The 18,310-nt window shown below is 42.4% G+C and overlaps 1 protein-coding gene across 1 annotated transcript; it reads right to left on the bottom strand.

Annotated features, from left to right (window-relative positions):
- Nucleotides 1-1,156: 1,156 nt before the first annotated feature.
- Nucleotides 1,157-17,755, bottom strand: LOC311528107 (uncharacterized protein; the record flags this gene model as incomplete). Its single annotated transcript, XM_084642731.1, has 3 exons — nucleotides 16,988-17,755; nucleotides 15,952-16,411; nucleotides 1,157-1,343 (listed from the first exon to the last, which is right to left on the bottom strand). Exons 1-3 carry the CDS (start codon nucleotides 17,571-17,573, stop codon nucleotides 1,157-1,159), a joined length of 1,233 nt encoding a protein of 410 aa, XP_084498857.1. The 5' UTR covers nucleotides 17,574-17,755.
- Nucleotides 17,756-18,310: the final 555 nt, after the last annotated feature.

The raw sequence follows: 18,310 nt of genomic DNA, 5'->3' as shown, positions 1-18,310 counted from the left end.
GATAGATTTTGTGATGTGCTTGCGGTGGGAATTGAACCTAGATCTCCCAGTCTAGTGCCCCATTCACTTTTCCCTTTTTCTTTCTCCATTATTGGGAGACATGACTGAAGTATTTACAGCTATGAAGGGCAAAGTAAAAGCTGCTCTGTCTCACCTTTCTTACCTTGTCTCATAATACGAGGAAAAAGAAGCATTTGAAATTAAAGTGCAGTCAATTTAGAACAGATAAAAGGAAGTGCTTCTTTGCATATCCAGCCTGTAGAGTTCACTGCCACAATGGGTCATCAAGTCAGATACAGTGGCTGGATTTAAAAAAGGGCTTGGATAATTTTATGGCCACTAATAAAATTTGTAGCCATACAAGCTAAAGTAATTATAACGGTAATTAAATCTCATGCTTCAAGATATAAACTGATTGACGGTGGGAATCAGGAAAAAATATCCCTCTTGTACAGCAGAATGCAATTGGCTACTGTATTTATATTGAAACAGTTACTGGTCACTGTAGGAGGCAGGATCTGGAATAGATAGATAAATGGTCAGATCTGGTATACGGGCTCTGATTTTTTTTATGTTGAACTACTTTGACCAGACAGGGCAGTGATAATGCAACTGAATGCCTCCTGCAATGGGAGAAGAGGATACTCACCATCTAGCAGTTTGGGGCATACTGTTTTCACCCCTTCTGCCTCCCCCATTCTTCCCTTTTTAGTCTTTTACAAATATTCTAAGACTGTCACTGCAATTTATTTCCATTTAAAACTTCTGTGGAGTCACACAATAATGCACTGAAATAGCATGTTGCAATTCTACTGTAAAATTAGACTGATGTTCTATAAAGCTGTGTGAAATACTTCACGTACACAGGAAAAAAATGGCTTTTTAACCATCACTTTTGTAATAAGGTGGGGAAAAAAGCCTTTTTCATCTGATGTTGTTTTATCAGTGTTGTGCAGGCATCAGAAAGTGGGGGCTGTGGGAAGAAAACTATAAAGTGAGGAAAAGAATCCACAGAATGAAAGGAAGAGCTCAGCTAAATGTTCGTGATGAGCTGGGGATGACAATTTTGCCTGACCCCCTGCATGATTGAATTGGGGAGTGAGGAATGCTGGTAAAAGGGCATCCTCATTCCACACCCCCAGCACAGCTCTAATTGTCAGTCAGGATCTAGCTCTTTGGGAACAGTATTCCTTGAGCCATGCAATGTCCAACGTGATAATGCACTGCTCAGGGGCCTTGACAACTTGAGTGCAATTCTCTTGTGTTCAAAGATGTTTATGATTGGTGTTGAGCTAGTTTGTAGGTTGTAGCAGGACTCAAAAACCTTTATTATTCTTTTACACCTGTTAAGAAGTTTGGTTTCAAGAGCAGAATGAAAAAGTGGTATGGCATCAGAACATCCCTGTTGTCCTTTTCATTATTCTCCATCAGCGGTCAATGTTTCTGGCTATTGTCTGAACTTTATAACTTCTGAATTTAGACATGTTGGATCAAAGTAATGAAATGATTAACAGGTGACCAGATTAACAGGAATATTAATTGTGTTTGTGTGCTCTTTAATTTATTTATGTTTGAATTTTAACCGTAAAGTTCATTTTATAAATGTTTTAACTATATATTTTTGAAGTATGTTTTTTTCTAACAGTATTAAAAATAAAATAAAACCAGACATCTGGTGTGATTCCAAAATTGTGTTACTGTCAAAGCTAGCTTTGACAGTATGGCTACATAGCAACTGGGAGGTGTTATTGCAGCATGCCAGGGCTAGCTTGGATCTAGCTGGCATGTTAAAATTAGCAGTGAAACTGCGGCAGCATGGGTGGTGGCACAGAGTCCCAGGCAGACTTGAATTCAAGTCACTAGCTTGTGCTGCTGTGGCTTCATTGCTCTTTGTAGTGAGCTATCTAGCTCAAAACTTGCTCAGGAATGCTCAGATATACACCTCCTGATTGGTGTGTAGACATACCCTCAATTCACACACCATGAGAACCATGCTACACCATTGTATTTCTGCACCAGTGTAACCCCATTGATTTTTACACTGGTGTAAAAACAGAAAACTGTGGTAATGAATCAGATCTTGTGAAGCAGAAAAATAGTGGTTAGAAAATGTTCATTAATGTTCTACAAATGAAATAATATATCCAGTAACTCTTATGTGAGCACTACCTATTGTTTGTAGGGTAGTGCGGTATTTTGACTAGCAAACCACCATTTTAATGTAGACTCAATTAGTTTACGAACATTAAAAGTAAGAGTTTAAAAATCAGTGGCTTTGATGAGATGGAAGTGCAGTGGGTTTCAGAAAACCTTAAATGTGATCCAATTAAAAATCATCCTTGTCTACCTTTGGGAGTTGTGCATGAAAATGAAATATAATTCTGGATCTAATCAAACCAGACGGCAGCAACAGGTGAAAAATAAATGGGATAATACAATTTGCCATGCTGTATTTTCATGTGCCAATATTGCTGAGTTCATATCTCATTCTAATAGAGCTTTAGCCTGTTTCTCTTTCTTTTTATATCACTTTATTATAGAAGATGCTAGCCTGTATTAGCCACTTACTAGATAAATACAAGAAAACTGCTTGCCATTTATTGGTTTATCCATTATCTCAAACATAGGATAGAGTAGTCTGATTTCAAAGTGACAGCTGGTGGTGCCTCTTCCTGATACATGTTAATCCAGTTTTTATTATGGAAAAATTGCCTGTGCTTTGAGACAGCGAAAGGGAGTTACTAAATGTAATCACTGAGGAGGGAACCTTAAAATATCACACGTAAAAGTCTAAAATTGAACAGTTTTCTCACAATGGGATGGTATACTGGAAAAATAAAGAGGCAGATAATTTATAGACATGAACATAGAGCACTGTGCAGTTGTTTTTAAAATATTGTGCTTCCTTTACCATTTAAAATGTAAATAAAAGCAAGTGTCCAATGCTTTGATCAGTCTTTTTGTTGGGGTCAGCAGTTTTTTCGGATTGGACAAAAGGGCACAAAACGTTAGATGCAGCGGAAGAGAATCTGGCATAGCCAAGGAAGGGAGGGTATATAATGGTGCTCCATTACTTCTGAGTCCTCTCTGAGCCAGGCTGGTTGCCAAGTACAGGTGAGAGCAGCCTAAAGGAACCTTGCACCATTGGACCCTCACAAAGTGGTAAGTGTACAGCCCATGTTTGGGACCCAGGGTCTGGAACCACAAAGGGACTTAGGTGCCTACACCATAGATTTAGGCATCTAAATGCCAGTTTTTGGTACCACAGAGGATACACAAGCTCCCTGCTCCTCTGCCACATATTCCTGTCAGTGCCTAAATTCACTTGATGCCTAAATTTCTGCTGTAGAGTTCTCTCGGGGCCTAAATTTCTACCTCTGGACTTTGGACTGCTGCATCAGGCAGGTGTCCAGGCCCCTATCTCACATGTAAGCCCCAGTGCAGCCCTCAGAGCAGGTGGAGATAGGAGGGGCAATAACTATCTTTGCCTGCAGGGTTCGATGTGGTGTCATGCGCAGAGCATATCCAACTTCACACAAAGTGGCCCAGGAGTGGGAGGAATGAGGGTTGTTTTCTAAGTGGTGGGGAAACCCTGTTCAAATGCTCCTCATCAGGCAGAGGGGAATTCGAACCAGGGTCTCCCACATCTCAGGTGAGTGGCCCTAACTCAGTGAGAGGGTCAGAGCTTAGAACATATCCCTCTCGTTGGCATCTGCTATTGGCTGGATCAGGTGGCTCCCTGCCTAGGGTACTGGCTTTTGTGGATCCCTTTTCCAGGTGCCTGTCTCTCCCCATGCATTGTATAGGGAGCCTAGGCACCTAACTCTTGGTTTGTGGATTCCAGTGATTTTTTTTGAGGCGCCTACGAGTTAGGCATTGCAACACCTAAATCCCTTTGTGGATCCAAGTCCAGGTATCCTCTAGATTTAGTATGAGATTTTCACCAGGTATCAGAGATTTTCTGTCATGCTCAAGAATGTCCTGCAGCACAGACATGGAGAAATACTTAATGTCTTTCTTCATCAGTGAGGGATTCTGATCTCACACCAATATGAGTGAACACTTGCACTGAACTAAATAAGGTGATATTAGTGTAATCCTAAGAATCAGGCCCTGAGCAATGATGAGGGTAGGAATTTTACAACCATTAATAAATATCTGCATTTTGTATTGGGACCTTAGGCATTTAAAAGAGTTTTGATCCCCATCCTCTCTGTCAAGCCCCAAATTCTGACAATCTAGATCCTGCTTGTGGAACAGAAATAAACAGCTCTGGAATTTTAACTCCTGTGTGTCAAATAGAAAGGCCACCCAGCTATTTCATTATATCCTAATTAATAATACACCTCAAAAATTATTAATGCAATCACTACATAATGCACCAGCATTTCAAATCTCCTGGTAAATATTAGCTTTTCTACAAGAAAGCATTCCTTTTTTCCCCTTTGGAAATACAAGATTTATATTATTCTAACTATCCTAATCAATCTTTGATTTAACACAAACATGCCTGGACTAAAAATCTGAATTGCAGAAATGTTAGTGCTGTGTCAGCCAAACTTATATTCACCTACTTAGGAAAAGCTCTGCCAAAGATCTCACAAAGGATACCAGTTCCTCAAATGTGCAATCCAAAAGGCTTTGTAGACACTTTCCATTCATCATTTGGAATAAAAAACATATTCACAAATGGAAGATAGTGTATCCTAGAGGTTGGAGCATGGAAATGGTAATCAGGATGTCTGGGTTCTGTTCTTGTCTCTGCCTCTGATCTACTCTGCTTTGCACACGTTATTTACCCTGCTTATGCTTATACTTTGGGAAGACTGATATAAAGTAATAACTACCTCAGATGGTTTTTGTGAGGCTTAATTGTATGGATTAATTGCTTGTAAACATGTGTGGTTCACAGAAGAAAAGTTTTATGTAAATGGTAATAAAAGAGGTAAATACTCAAAGTACTGGTGATCAGCTAACTGATCAAAATAAAATGATGGTTTGGGAGTTTTTCTATGCTATAGTTGGAAATTTAGGACCATCTTCTGCTTTTTTTCCACAATCTATGTGATTCTAGTCTACTCTTGTGTCAATTGCTTATCTCTTGGTAATGTCAATGGGAACTAGACACAGAGATCAAGTCCATTCAAAGTAGAGTTCAAGTTCATCTAAAAACAAGGCATTTGTCAGGATCCAACTCTGACTCCACTTACCACAAAACACTGTACATAGATTAAAGGGATCTATGAAGTTGTATATTGGGAGTCAAATTCTGCTCTCAGTTGCACCTGTTGTTTTTATTGGGGTCCATGAGTAATTGAGGCACCTAAAATATTTGGCAGAACATGTCATAAATAATAACATTTGATTTAATTTCAGATCGCTTGTTGCTGCCATGATGAACCATTGTTCATGCTTGCAAGGAAGTATATTACCTAGTGGCATGAACTCTCTACTACAATCCCCCAAACTTCCATTTCCCATGTTGCAGTTTTTCGGCATTGTATTATTAATAAAAAAAAACCATTTAAAAACATGCCACATAGAGAAATAAAGAAGTGCTAAAATAGAGATGTGGTAAATTAATATTTAAAACAACCATGTCAACCAAGACAAATCCATTTAAAAGGGTGGGGAGAATTTAGTGAATTAATATAATGCATGCACATTTATGTCACTGTTCTGTAAAGTGGAGCTCCACTTAAGAACTCAGGTGATCCCCTATACTTTTTGAAAAGTGACCAGAGATGGAGGTACTGATAGAAAAGATATGATTTTAATGTGTCTTATGAAGAATGGGTATTCTACTCTATTGTATTTGGAGCTAATATGATTGATGACCTAAAATCTTGGCTCGGATAAGATTTTTTTATACCTGGGGTAGTGCAAAGCAGCCTCAAAATTTGTTTATCCAGCAACACATGGATTTCCTTAGTACAGGCATAGCCGGTCCTGTGCCCCACTTAGGGTTGCCAGGTGTCCGGTTTTCAACTGGAGCACCTGGTTGAAAAGGGACCCTCCCCAGCCTGGTGAAAATGAGTGAGTGAGGGTGGGGGAGAACAAGCGATGGAGGGAGGGAGGATGGAGTGAGCGGGGTGGGGCTTTGGAGAAGGGGCAGGGCAAGGGTGTTTGGTTTTTGGCCAGGTGGGCCAGTGCAGCTGGGCATAATTTATAACAACTCTGAGAATAGAAAGCCTTCACATCCTCCCCTCCCCCCACCATTAACTACACTGAACAGAGCTCTGATGCAGCTGAGAATCTGGCCTTGGGATGTTTTAAAATATTTTTATTTATTTTTCTATTCATTAGTTGGTTATTGAAAGCATTTGGGATGCAGTTTGTATGAAAGATGCTATACAGAATTAAGGCCTGATCCTGCAATCCCTTATAAGTCTTAGCAGTCTTTACTCACATGAACAGTCCCATTTACTCCTGAGATGAGTAAAGGTACTCACATGACTAAGGGCTTTTAGAATTGGGCTCTAAAGTTGTGCTATAATTTGTTTTGCTGAATGAACAGTTAGTTTCTCAAATACAAATATGATGTAGAGTATTTGATGCCATTTTTTTTAAACAAAACCCCTAAACCTCAGGAAAAATGCATGGAAATATACTGAGGGTCCGATTTAAACTCCCAAAAGTAAGAAAATGGAGGCTTAGCTGATCAAAAAGTTGCAGGCTTATCTCCATTGTTTCAGAGGCTCCTAATTAGGGCTGATTTCACATATCAGAAGTTCTAAGATACCTAGACACAATAGGGTGAGTTAAGGATGGAGTTTTAGCCTAAACTGAATTTCCTGGCTTTTGTGGATTTAACTTTATTTGAACACAGTTTTCTGTGGTTCAATATAGAATTATTTTAGGGTAAAAATTGGTAGGAAAATAGCTGACACCCTTTCTGCTGCTACTTCCCCATTAAAAAAAAAGCTTTATCTTAATTAAAGTTTAATTAAGGATCATGTTTGGCAGTACTTTTCACACCGATCTACACCAGCAGATTTTCTAAGGCTTAACTTTATCGTGCAGAAAATCCTCTTTTATTACTCCCAACCTGTTGTAAAAGCTGTTGGCGCAGAGCGATGGCTGCTTCATTCAGTGGCCTTGTTTGCCGCTGGAAAAATCCCAAGTCTCTAGAGACAGCACCACAGTGGTTCAATTTAATATCTGTCCTATCACTACAAGACTCTAGCTCATTATTAATGATACTATTCATTAATTTCTTGTTGGGCTGATGTTGTTATTTATTAAAATATTAAAGAAAGCTCCTGAGACACATACATAATGAGGGACACCTCTGTTTCATGAGCTTTACCAGCTGAAAGAATGAATATACTGTAGATTTACCCACACCACCAATATCTCCCTCCCTCATTAGTCCTGCTACATCTCTGAGTGACACTGTAAATTCATTTTGTGCACTGTCCAATCGGAGCATAATACAAATGGGGGGCTCTTTTTTAATGAGCTATTCTTATGCAAAATGAATTGACTACTATCTAACTCACCTAATCTGCCTGTATTTTGGGGAAGAACTAAATTGCCTATATTTATATAGGAAATAAATAAAAGTTGACATATTTTTCCCTTTTCAGTCTTGTATTTGGGAAATTTCAACATAATACATTTTAAGAACCTTCCACCTTAGTTAACTAAATCCCAGCGTGACATTTAAAGGTGTGACAGCTGTATTTAAAAAAGCCTCAACAAGCAGTGTGTGTACTGCAGTGGTCATTTGATGTGCATTTGCATGTGCATTCAGGTACAACCTATAGAAATTCTAAGGACACAAGATGTATTACTTACCCTTTTAATATAGAGATATTTTACATCACATCGGCTTCAAACACACTTAAAATATATACAGTGATATAAAGAAACACAACATATGTCAAAATAAACCAAATAAAGATGTAACCTTTTTAGGCACTGTATCACCGTTTTGTTTTGATTATCTGAGAGGTAAAAAAGCCTGTTGTTGTGTGTCTCTTTTGCCTTTTACTGAATGAACATGATGAAATCTGCAGAACCATTGTGGTAGCGTCTGAAGGTAAAGATTTAATTTGTTCTATATGGTGGTTATTTTCACCCCTGTACAAATAATTACTATGGAGAAGAAATGCCTCACTGTTTTGAGGGGATTAACTGGGCATAATTGCAGCCTGTTTTGATCCCTCTTTTAATAATGGATCCTCTCAATCCATATCCAGTATAGCCGCTTTGTGTGGATTGAAGGCTAATTTCAAAGCATTTATATATACCTAGAGGTCTTTGTACTATGAATTCACAGTCATTTGTTTCTGAGGAGAAATATGCATTACATTTGTACTTTAGTGTTCAAAATATATAACTCAGCATCCTTATTCATAGTTAAGGACCAAACATCTACTGATGTCTAGCACAACGAGTTATAACTACATAATCATGGAGACACGTACAACACTGAATGTGTTGATTATATGGCAATAAAATTATTTTAGAGAATAAATTTTTGGAATACATTGTTTTTAGTTTCTGTTCCCCATGTGATGAAATATGACCACTGTAACGTTGTGATCTGAAATAAAGTGAACCCCTGTATTCAGTGAAGTCATCTGTGGTATGTAACCATGAAGAAGAAAACTATTTCATCATCAAATATTTATAGCAACAAGCCTAAATAGTCTCCATTGATGCTTACCGACCATTTAGTAAAAATTAAACAACTTGAATATAAGTGGAGCATTTGTTTTATTTTAATTATGTGTTTTTAAATTTAGAAATGCCACTCCCTTGTTTAAAGAGAGTAAGTCCTTTTGCACACGTGTGGGCTGTGTTCCACGGTACTGGTATGGTCAGGATATATGAATTTCTTCTTTGCTTTTGACTTCCTAACTCAAAGTTGACACCCTTTTAATATATTGTAATGTATATTTATAGATCTAATTTTTGTGCATTTAATGGAATATTATTATTTGCAGGGAAATGTATTTATATTATACTCTTGAGTGCAGTAGATCTGTGATTCCATAGATCAAGGTTACAGAAAACTTGAGTTGGGGATATTTACCTCAGCCCTGCAACCATGAAATTCAAACAGAAATATTCTTTAGAATAGTTTTGTGGAATTGCTATCTTTTACTGCAATTTGATAATCCCATGCAATATGTTCGTGCAGTGACCACTTTGACAAGGTTACAAAAGAGCATTTGCTAAGAGCTAGATTGTAAATTTATAATCTGCTTTAAGTAAAGGAAAAGTGCATAGCTGCCCTGCCCCTAGACTTTGAGAATCACAGGTCTCTCCAGGCTCCCCCCCCCGGCCCTAGGGGTTGCTACTGGCTTATACCAGTAGCAGATTACATCCTCCTTCACCACTGCAGCTGTTCTAGCCAGAGTGTTGGGAAGGGAGAGCCAAGTCTTGGTCTGTTACCTGCCCATGCCTGCCCGTCCCCTGTGTGGGAGTAGATGTAGTAGCCCCATAGAAGCTGCTCCCTATTCTCCTCTCCCCCCTCCCCCCCCACCGCCCAACCCCAAGCACTGGCACCGGCTGTCACAAAGCATGTCACAGGGGTATACTGCTTTCATACGTTTACCCCAAAGGAGAGGTTCCTTTGTAAAGCGCTTTGAGATCTACTGATGAAAAGCATTAAATGCAAGCTAGGTGGTATTATTATTAGAGATGCTGTTTTATCTTAATATCATTTTCTCAAATGTTCTTTGTTTTGTGATTTTTATTCTTTATGTTGGATTATGAACAGGCATAAAAAAGGGGCCATTTTCTTTTGTTTGGTCGAATTGTTAGTCCTAGGTATGGCCAGGAAATAGCAGTTGCATTTGGAGTTTGCAACTCTGGAGGAAAACATTAGGAGTCAAAATTCTGCTCTTAGTTAAACTGGTGTAAATCTGGAGTGACTCCACTGAAGTAAATGGGAATTACTCCAGAGCCCCAGACCATGGAGGCCAGGCACGCCGAGACTCAGGCAAATACCTGGCTGCCCGTGGAGGCCCACAAGGGAAGGGGTCATTGGGAGCTTTGCTGGTCAGCTACCCCAGAGATCCAAAGGACCTGTGGTCTACAACACAGGAAGACAGTAGGAAGTAGCCCAGGAAGCTAGATATTGATCTGATTGTGGAACTGGGGTTTGGCCCAGTGTGTTTTGGATGGATCCCCAGTGACCCAGCAAGGGGTACACTTGCCACTGATAGGGCTCTAGGCTGGAACCTGGTGGAGTAGGGAGGACCCGGGTCTCCCAGCTTACAACCCACCCCTTGGTGGCAGCCCACATCCTGCCTGACCACCAGGCCATACTGCTCTGCTTAGAAGGGCAGTCCTATTCACTTCAGTACCTAGACCCTACCGCCTTGCCTGGCATAGCAGGGCTGCACTATTGACTCTGGCCACTAGGCCACGCTGCCCTGCACAAATGGGTAGCCCCATTGACTCCAGCCACTAGGTGACACTGCCCCACGCAGACGGGTGGCCCTATTTGACTCTGGCTACTAGGCCAGGCTGCCGCAGGTTGAGAACCACTGATTTAGTTGCATAAGAACTTCCTTGAGGAAGTTTTTAACCCAAGAACCCCACAGTTTTTAACCCAAGAAAATAAACATGTAGAATTACGTATTTTTGACAAATAGTTTTGGTGCTCTTTGTCTCGAGTAGAATTGGGTATAAAATTGCCATGTTGTTGTACTTACAGAGCAAAGCACAGGACTTGCAACCTGGCTGTAGCCCATCTCTGTTTCTGATCTTGTTAATAAAGTACACAGGTAAAGAAGGTTAAGGGGAGTTACCGATGGGGAGAGATGGACAGAGTTTTGGTTTTGAATGGACAGGGAGAGAAAGGTAGTTCTGATCAGGGAATGTCACATTTACTTTGTATTGGGTAAAAGAAACACATTTAAAACTGTATTTCAGAGGAGCTGCATGTATGTACATCTGTGCTGAACTTCCTTGATTACAGTAAAATCTGCAAATATTTTGGTAAAAAACCCTATTTTTTCTCTGTATGATTCCTCCTCAGAAAGGTACTCATGTCATAGGCATCAGAAGGCCTAGATGCAGCATGTGAGTTGCTTAAGTGTGGTGAAAGGTACTGACCCTCGACCATTCCTACTCTGCATAGCCTCTGATGGACCAAGCTCAGTTTCACATTCAGGATCCTTGCATGCTGCTGCTTAGGTTCCTCATGTGGTTCTTGAACTCAGGTCTGTGGCATGGTACACTGTTGAGCTCAGCGTTTGTTGGCACGGGTTAGAACTACAGTATGGCCAACCCCCAAATGTTAAAGAATAAATGAATCAGCCACCCCAAAAATACTAAGATTGAGACTTTAAAAATACAGTAATATAGATAACACATTGGGTTCTTTTTATTTGCCTTATGGTGTTTGAACTTTTAGGGTACACTTGTCATATTTTCAAGCTTTTCTTCTGAATCATGAGGGCTAGAAACATTTTTTTACATGAAAACTGAGATTCTCTCATATTTGCATGACTCCAGGAGCTGGAGCTTTTAAAAAAACCACCAAATATTGTGAAACTGGTGATAAGATCATGTGAGTTTGCAATGCTGAAACCATTAAGACACAATTATGACTGGTCTTGCATCAGAGCTGTTTGCACTCTGAAACTGTCATGGTATGCCAAGGTTCAAACTGCAATATTCAAGACAAATCCTGGCAGCAAACAGGTCAAGGGGGCAGCTTCTTACTGTTAAACCCAATATCTATTGTTTTCCCTTTCAAGTGTATAGGGTAGTTGGATGTTGTAATAAAGGTTTAATCAGAAATGAGCCTTTGTGAATTATTTTATAAGAGCCCAATGCCTGCTCTGTAGTCATAACAGTTACATTTTTTACTGTAGTTATAACAGTCACATTTTTTAGAATTAAAGCTACTGCCAATTAACTGTTAAAGTTGTAAATCCCATAAGTTTGTTTTGTGACCTAAATGCTGCTGAAAATATTTTGCCAAAATAAATGGAAACATGATCATTATAACTGGATGTGATTTTCAGTAAACTACAATTGCTTGAGGTCTCTGAGACTTAGTAGGGAGGGTTAATAACTCTTTGAGAAAGGGGGAAAAATAATGCATTTTGTATCTTCTGCAACCTGCAAGACTGTGAAATGTTTCCAAGTGTAATTTTCTTGAAGTTAAAGTTAGGGTTATTAAGGTTCACTTAACAGATAAAGTTTGCCACAATTTTCTTGGTCTCTATGATGAGATGACAGGATTTCTAATTTATAAAACCAAGACAGCATGTTGGGGGCTATGAACCATGCTCAAGGGATATGTTGAGGTATTTCTAGCTCTTCCCTTTCACATATTTCCAAATTTCAAAGAAATTTGAAAGCAGTGTGCTTCAACTGCAGCAGTAACCCATCTGAATTGTCTTCATTTTTTTCTATTTGCAAATAATCTGTGGAATTTGAAGTGTGTGCTGACCACCTCTGGTGTCATTAGTTTTAATGGCTTCATGTGCTGGTGAGTTGCTTAAAATACTTTATTTTTATTCTTTAAGTTTAAATGATGATTCTAATTGAAACTGCCTGACTGGCAGTTTTATCAGAAAAGAAATTAACTGTTAATATTAATGTAAAGGAAGATCATTTTACTATGTAGAATTTGGGAACTTCTTGTACTTTATTTTTCATTATTTACTGGGTATTTTACAGACAAATAAGATATGGTCCTGTCCCAAGGAGTTTACAATCCAGTTCAAACACAAACACATGGTAAAGGGACACAGTATACATGGCAGGCTGGTGCATGCTGGAGATGGCATAGGAATCTTGAGTTTATAAAATAGCACCCCATGTAAAAACAAAGCAAAAACATCAAAAGCCTGGCTAAACAAATAGTTTGTAGACTATTGCCAAATTTGGAGCCAGATTCCAGAGGTGTGAGCTCTTCATTGAGAATGCCTAGCTGATAGCTATATAAAGTATAAACCTGAGCACCATCAACATCAGCAACCCAGCAGATAGTAATCGCTATGGCAGAGTTAAAACCCTATAAAACATTCTAGTTATCAAACAGTTATTCTATGTTATCAAACAGATCTATAAACATATAATATATGTACTGTTTCAAATTAATTCAAAACTCAATAATACAAATTCTCCTGAAAAATTTTAACAAGCTATATAAATTCTCCTGTTCTTTGACTAGTGTCCCTATGGGTGCTCATGCACCTCTCGAGCCCTTGATTGGAAATTTCTAGCTAGCAGTGTCCATTCAGCCCAGGCATATGTCCTATGCTTCCTAGCGGCAGGCATTGAGGTTATATGAGGGTGCACAAGCGAACTCCCCTCTGTTCCGTCTCTGCTGCCTTGGCCTGAGATGGAACACTAGTGTTTCCGCTTAGCGTGAGCTCAGCCTTTTCTCTTCTCTACAAAGTTAGTTCGTTTATAGTTGTAGGTTACTGTTTAGCATTTAGTATAGTTAGTTTTAAGTGAGAGGGCTGTTTTACCCTCTGTTTTCCCCAGGGAGACGTGTCAACTCCTGCTGGTGTGTGCCTGGTTCACCAGGCTTCTGCCATTGCCTCTCTTGCACAGAAAAAGACGTAAGTAAGGGTATGTCTACACTACGAAATTAGGTCGAATTTATAGAAGTCGGTTTTTTTGAAATCGGTTTTATATATTCGAGTGTGTGTGTCCCCACAGAAAATGCTCTAAGTGCATTAAGTGCATTAACTCGGCGGAGCGCTTCCACAGTACCGAGGCAAGCGTCGACTTCCGGAGCGTTGCACTGTGGGTAGCTATCCCACAGTTCCCGCAGTCTCCGCTGCCCATTGGAATTCTGGGTTGATATCCCAATGCCTGATGGGGCTAAAACATTGTCGCGGGTGGTTCTGGGTACATATCGTCAGGACCCCGTTCCCACCCTCCCACCCCCCGTGAAAGCAAGGGCAGACAATCATTTCGCGCCTTTTTTGTCTGCTGCCAGCCAAAGATGTAAAGGATAGATGGAGTGGGTCAGAACAAGAAATAGACCAGATTTGTTTTGTACTCATTTTCCTCCTCCCCTGTCTAGATCACACTGCAGTCAGTCACAGAGAAGGCACAGCGAGGTTAATCTAGCCATGTATCAATCAGAGGCCAGGCTAACCTCCTTGTTCCAATAACAACGATAACTTTGGTGCACCATTTCTTATTGGAACCCTCCGTGCAGTCCTGCCTGAAATACTCCTTGATGTACAGGCACACCCTTTGTTGATTTTAGCTCCCTGAAGCCAACCCTGTAAGCGGTGTCGTCAGTCGCCCCTCCCTCCATCAGAGCAACGGCAGACAATCGTTCCGCGCCTTTTTTCTGTGCGGACGCCATACCAAGGCAAGCATGGAGGCCGCTGAGCTCATTTTGGCAATTAGGAGCACATCAACCACCACACGCATTATCCAGCAGTATATGCAGCACCAGAACATGGCAACGCGATACCGGGCGAGGAGGCGACGTCAGCGCGGTCCCGTGAGTGATCAGGACATGGACACAGATTTCTCTGAAAGCATGGGCCCTGCCAATGCATGCATCATGGTGCTAATGGGGCAGGTTCATGCTGTGGAACGCCGATTCTGGGCTCGGGAAACAAGCACAGACTGGTGGGACCGCATAGTGTTGCAGGTCTGGGACGATTCCCAGTGGCTGCGAAACTTTCGCATGCGTAAGGGCACTTTCATGGAACTTTGTGACTTGCTTTCCCCTGCCCTGAAGCGCATGAATACCAGGATGAGAGCAGCCCTCACAGTTGAGAAGCGAGTGGCGATAGCCCTGTGGAAGCTTGCAACGCCAGACAGCTACCGGTCAGTTGGGAATCAATTTGGAGTGGGCAAATCTACTGTGGGGGCTGCTGTGATGCAAGTAGCTCACGCAATCAAAGATCTGCTGATATCAAGGGTAGTGACCCTGGGAAATGTGCAGGTCATAGTGAATGGCTTTGCTGCAATGGGATTCCCTAACTGTGGTGGGGCTATAGACGGAACCCATATCCCTATCTTGGCACCAGAGCACCAAGCCGGCGAGTACATAAACCGCAAGGGGTACTTTTCGATAGTGCTGCAAGCTCTGGTGGATCACAAGGGACGTTTCACCAACATCAACGTGGGATGGCCGGGAAAGGTGCATGATGCTCGCATCTTCAGGAACTCTGGTCTGTTTCAAAAGCTGCAGGAAGGGACTTTCTTCCCAGACCAGAAAATAACTGTTGGGGATGTTGAAATGCCTATATGTATCCTTGGGGACCCAGCCTACCCCTTAATGCCATGGCTCATGAAGCCGTACACAGGCAGCCTGGACAGTGGTCAGGAGCTGTTTAACTACAGGCTGAGCAAGTGCAGAATGGTGGTAGAATGTGCATTTGGACGTTTAAAGGTGCGCTGGCGCAGTTTACTGACTCGCTTAGACCTCAGCGAAACCAATATTCCCACTGTTATTACTGCTTGCTGTGTGCTCCACAATATCTGTGAGAGTAAGGGGGAGACGTTTATGGCGGGGTGGGAGGCTGAGGCAAATCGCCTAGCTGCTGGTTACGCGCAGCCAGACACCAGGGCGGTTAGAAGAGCTCAGGAGGGCGCGGTACGCATCAGAGAAGCTTTGAAAACCAGTTTCATGACTGGCCAGGCTACAGTGTGAAAGTTCTGTTTGTTTCTCCTTGATGAAACCCCCCGCCCCTTGGTTCACTCTACTTCCCTGTAAGCTAACCACCCTCCCCTCCTCCCTTTAATCACCGCTTGCAGAGGCAATAAAGTCATTGCTGCTTCACAGTCATGCATTCGTTATTCATTCATCACACAAATAGGGAGATGACTACCAAGGTATCCCAGGAGGGGTGGTGGAGGAGGGAAGGAAAATGCCACACAGCACTTTAAGCACAGCACTTTAAAAGTTTACAACTTTAAAATTTATTGAATGACAGCCTTCTTTTTTTTGGGCAATCCTCTGTTGTGGAGTGGCTGGTTGGCCGGAGGCCCCCCCACCGCGTTCTTGGGCGTCTGGGTGTGGAGGCTATGGAACTTGGGGAGGAGGGCGGTTGGTTACAGAGGGGCAGCAGTGGCAGTCTGTGCTCCAGCTGCCTTTGCTGCAGCTCAACCATACACTGGAGCATTCTGGTTTGGTCCTGCAGCAGCCTCAGCATTGAATCCTGCCTTCTCTCATCACGCTGCCGTGACATTTGAGCTTCAGCCCTGTCTTCTGCCCGCCACTTACTCTCTTCAGCCCGCCACTTACTCTCTTCAGCCCTCCACCTCTCCTCCCGGTCATTTTGTGCTTTCCTGCACTCTGACATTATTTGCCTCCACGCATTCGTCTGTGCTCTGTCAGTGTGGGAGGACAGCATTAGCTCGGAGAACATTTCATCTCGAGTGCGTTTTTTTTTCTTTCTAAGCTTCACTAGCCTCTGGGAAGGAGAAGATCCTGTGATCATTGAAACACATCCAGCTGGTGGAGAAAAAAAAAGGGACAGCGGTATTTAAAAACACACATTTTATAAAACAGTGGCTACACTCTTTCAGGGTAAACCTTGCTGTTAACATTACATACATAGCACATGTGCTTTCGTTACAAGGTCGCATTTTGCCTCCTCCCACCGCGTGACTACCCCCTCAACCCTCCCCCCTCCCCGTGGCTAACAGCGGGGAACATTTCTGTTCAGCCACAGGCAAACAGCCCAGCAGGAATGTGTCCCTGAAGAAAAGCACCCTATTTCAACCAGGTGACCATGAATTATATCTCACTCTCCTGAGGATAACACAGAGAGAGAAAGAACGGATTTTGGTTGAATGCCAGCAAACATACACTGCAATGCTTTGTTCTACAGTGATTCCCGAGTATGTGTTACTGGCCTGGAGTGATAAAAGTGTCCTACCATGAAGGACGAAATAAGGCTGCCCTCCCCAGAAACCTTTTGCAAAGGCTTTAGGACTACATCTAGGAGAACCGCAAATGCCAGGGCAAAGTAATCCTTTCACATGCTTGCTTTTAAACCATGTATAGCATTTTAAAAGGTACACTCACCAGAGGTCCCTTCTCCGCCTGCTGGGTCCAGGAGGCAGCCTTGGGTGGGTTCGGGGGGTACTGGCTCCAGGTCTAGGGTGAGAAACAGTTCCTGGCTGTCGGGAAAACCGGTTTCTCCGCTTGCTTGCTGTGAGCCATCTACAACCTCCTCCTCCTCCTCCTCATCTTCTTCGTCCCCAAAACCTGCTTCCGTATTGCCTCCATCTCCATTGAAGGAGTCAAACAACACGGCTGGGGTAGTGGTGGCTGAACCCCCTAAAATGGCATGCAGCTCATCATAGAAGCGGCATGTTTGGGGCTCTGACCCAGAGCGGCTGTTCGCCTCTCTGGTTTTCTGGTAGGCTTGCCTCAGCTCCTTCAGTTTCACGCGGCACTGCTTCGGGTCCCTGTTACGGCCTCTGTCCTTCATGCCCTGGGAGATTTTCACAAAGGTTTTGGCATTTCGAAAACTGGAACGGAGTTCTGATAGCACGGATTCCTCTCCCCAAACAGCGATCAGATCCCGTACCTCCCGTTCGGTCCATGCTGGAGCTCTTTTGCGATTCTGGGACTCCATCATGGTCACCTGTGCTGATGAGCTCTGCATGGTCACCTGCAGCTTGCCACGCTGGCCAAACAGGAAATGAGATTCAAAAGTTCGCGGTTCTTTTCCTGTCTACCTGGCCAGTGCATCTGAGTTGAGAGTGCTGTCCAGAGCGGTCAGAATGGAGCACTCTGGGATAGCTCCCGGAGGCCAATACCATCGAATTGTGTCCACAGTACCCCAAATTCGAGCTGGGAACGTCGATTTAAGCGCTAATCCACTTGTCAGGGGTGGAGTAAGGAAATCGATTTTAAGAGCCCTTTAAGTCGAATTAAAGGGCTTCACTGTGTGGACGGGTGCAGGTTTAAATCGATTTAACGCTGCTAAATTCGACCTAAAGTCCTAGTGTAGACCAGGGCTAAGTCAGTAAGTTCCAGAGGAAGAGGACTGCCTATCTGCCCCCCTGCAATCACTAGGTGTCCTCTAAACTGTAGTTTTGATGGGTTGGTCGAGGGTTCGAATCCTCCCACTCCTCTGAATTTATAGTTACTTCCTTTAGCTCATCTCCCACCCTCTGGGGACTGCCTTATTCACTTCCACCAGGCTTAGGAGTGGATCACCACAGACCAGTGGGTCTTGGATGTCATAACATTGGGCTACATTATGCAATTTTTGTCACTTCTTCCCTTCCCCGTCCCTCTTCAGGGACCCCCCCCCACAAACTTCTACTAAGGCAAAAGGTAGACTCTCTCCTCTGACTAGGAGCAGTAGAACTGGTCCCTCCCCGTTACAGGGCATGG

Source organism: Lepidochelys olivacea, assembly GCF_965140295.1.
Source record: "Lepidochelys olivacea isolate rLepOli2 genome assembly, chromosome: 11".
Taxonomy (NCBI): domain Eukaryota; kingdom Metazoa; phylum Chordata; order Testudines; family Cheloniidae; genus Lepidochelys; species Lepidochelys olivacea.
Note: the sequence above shows the minus strand (reverse complement) of the source record. Positions and strands in the feature narration are given on the sequence as shown.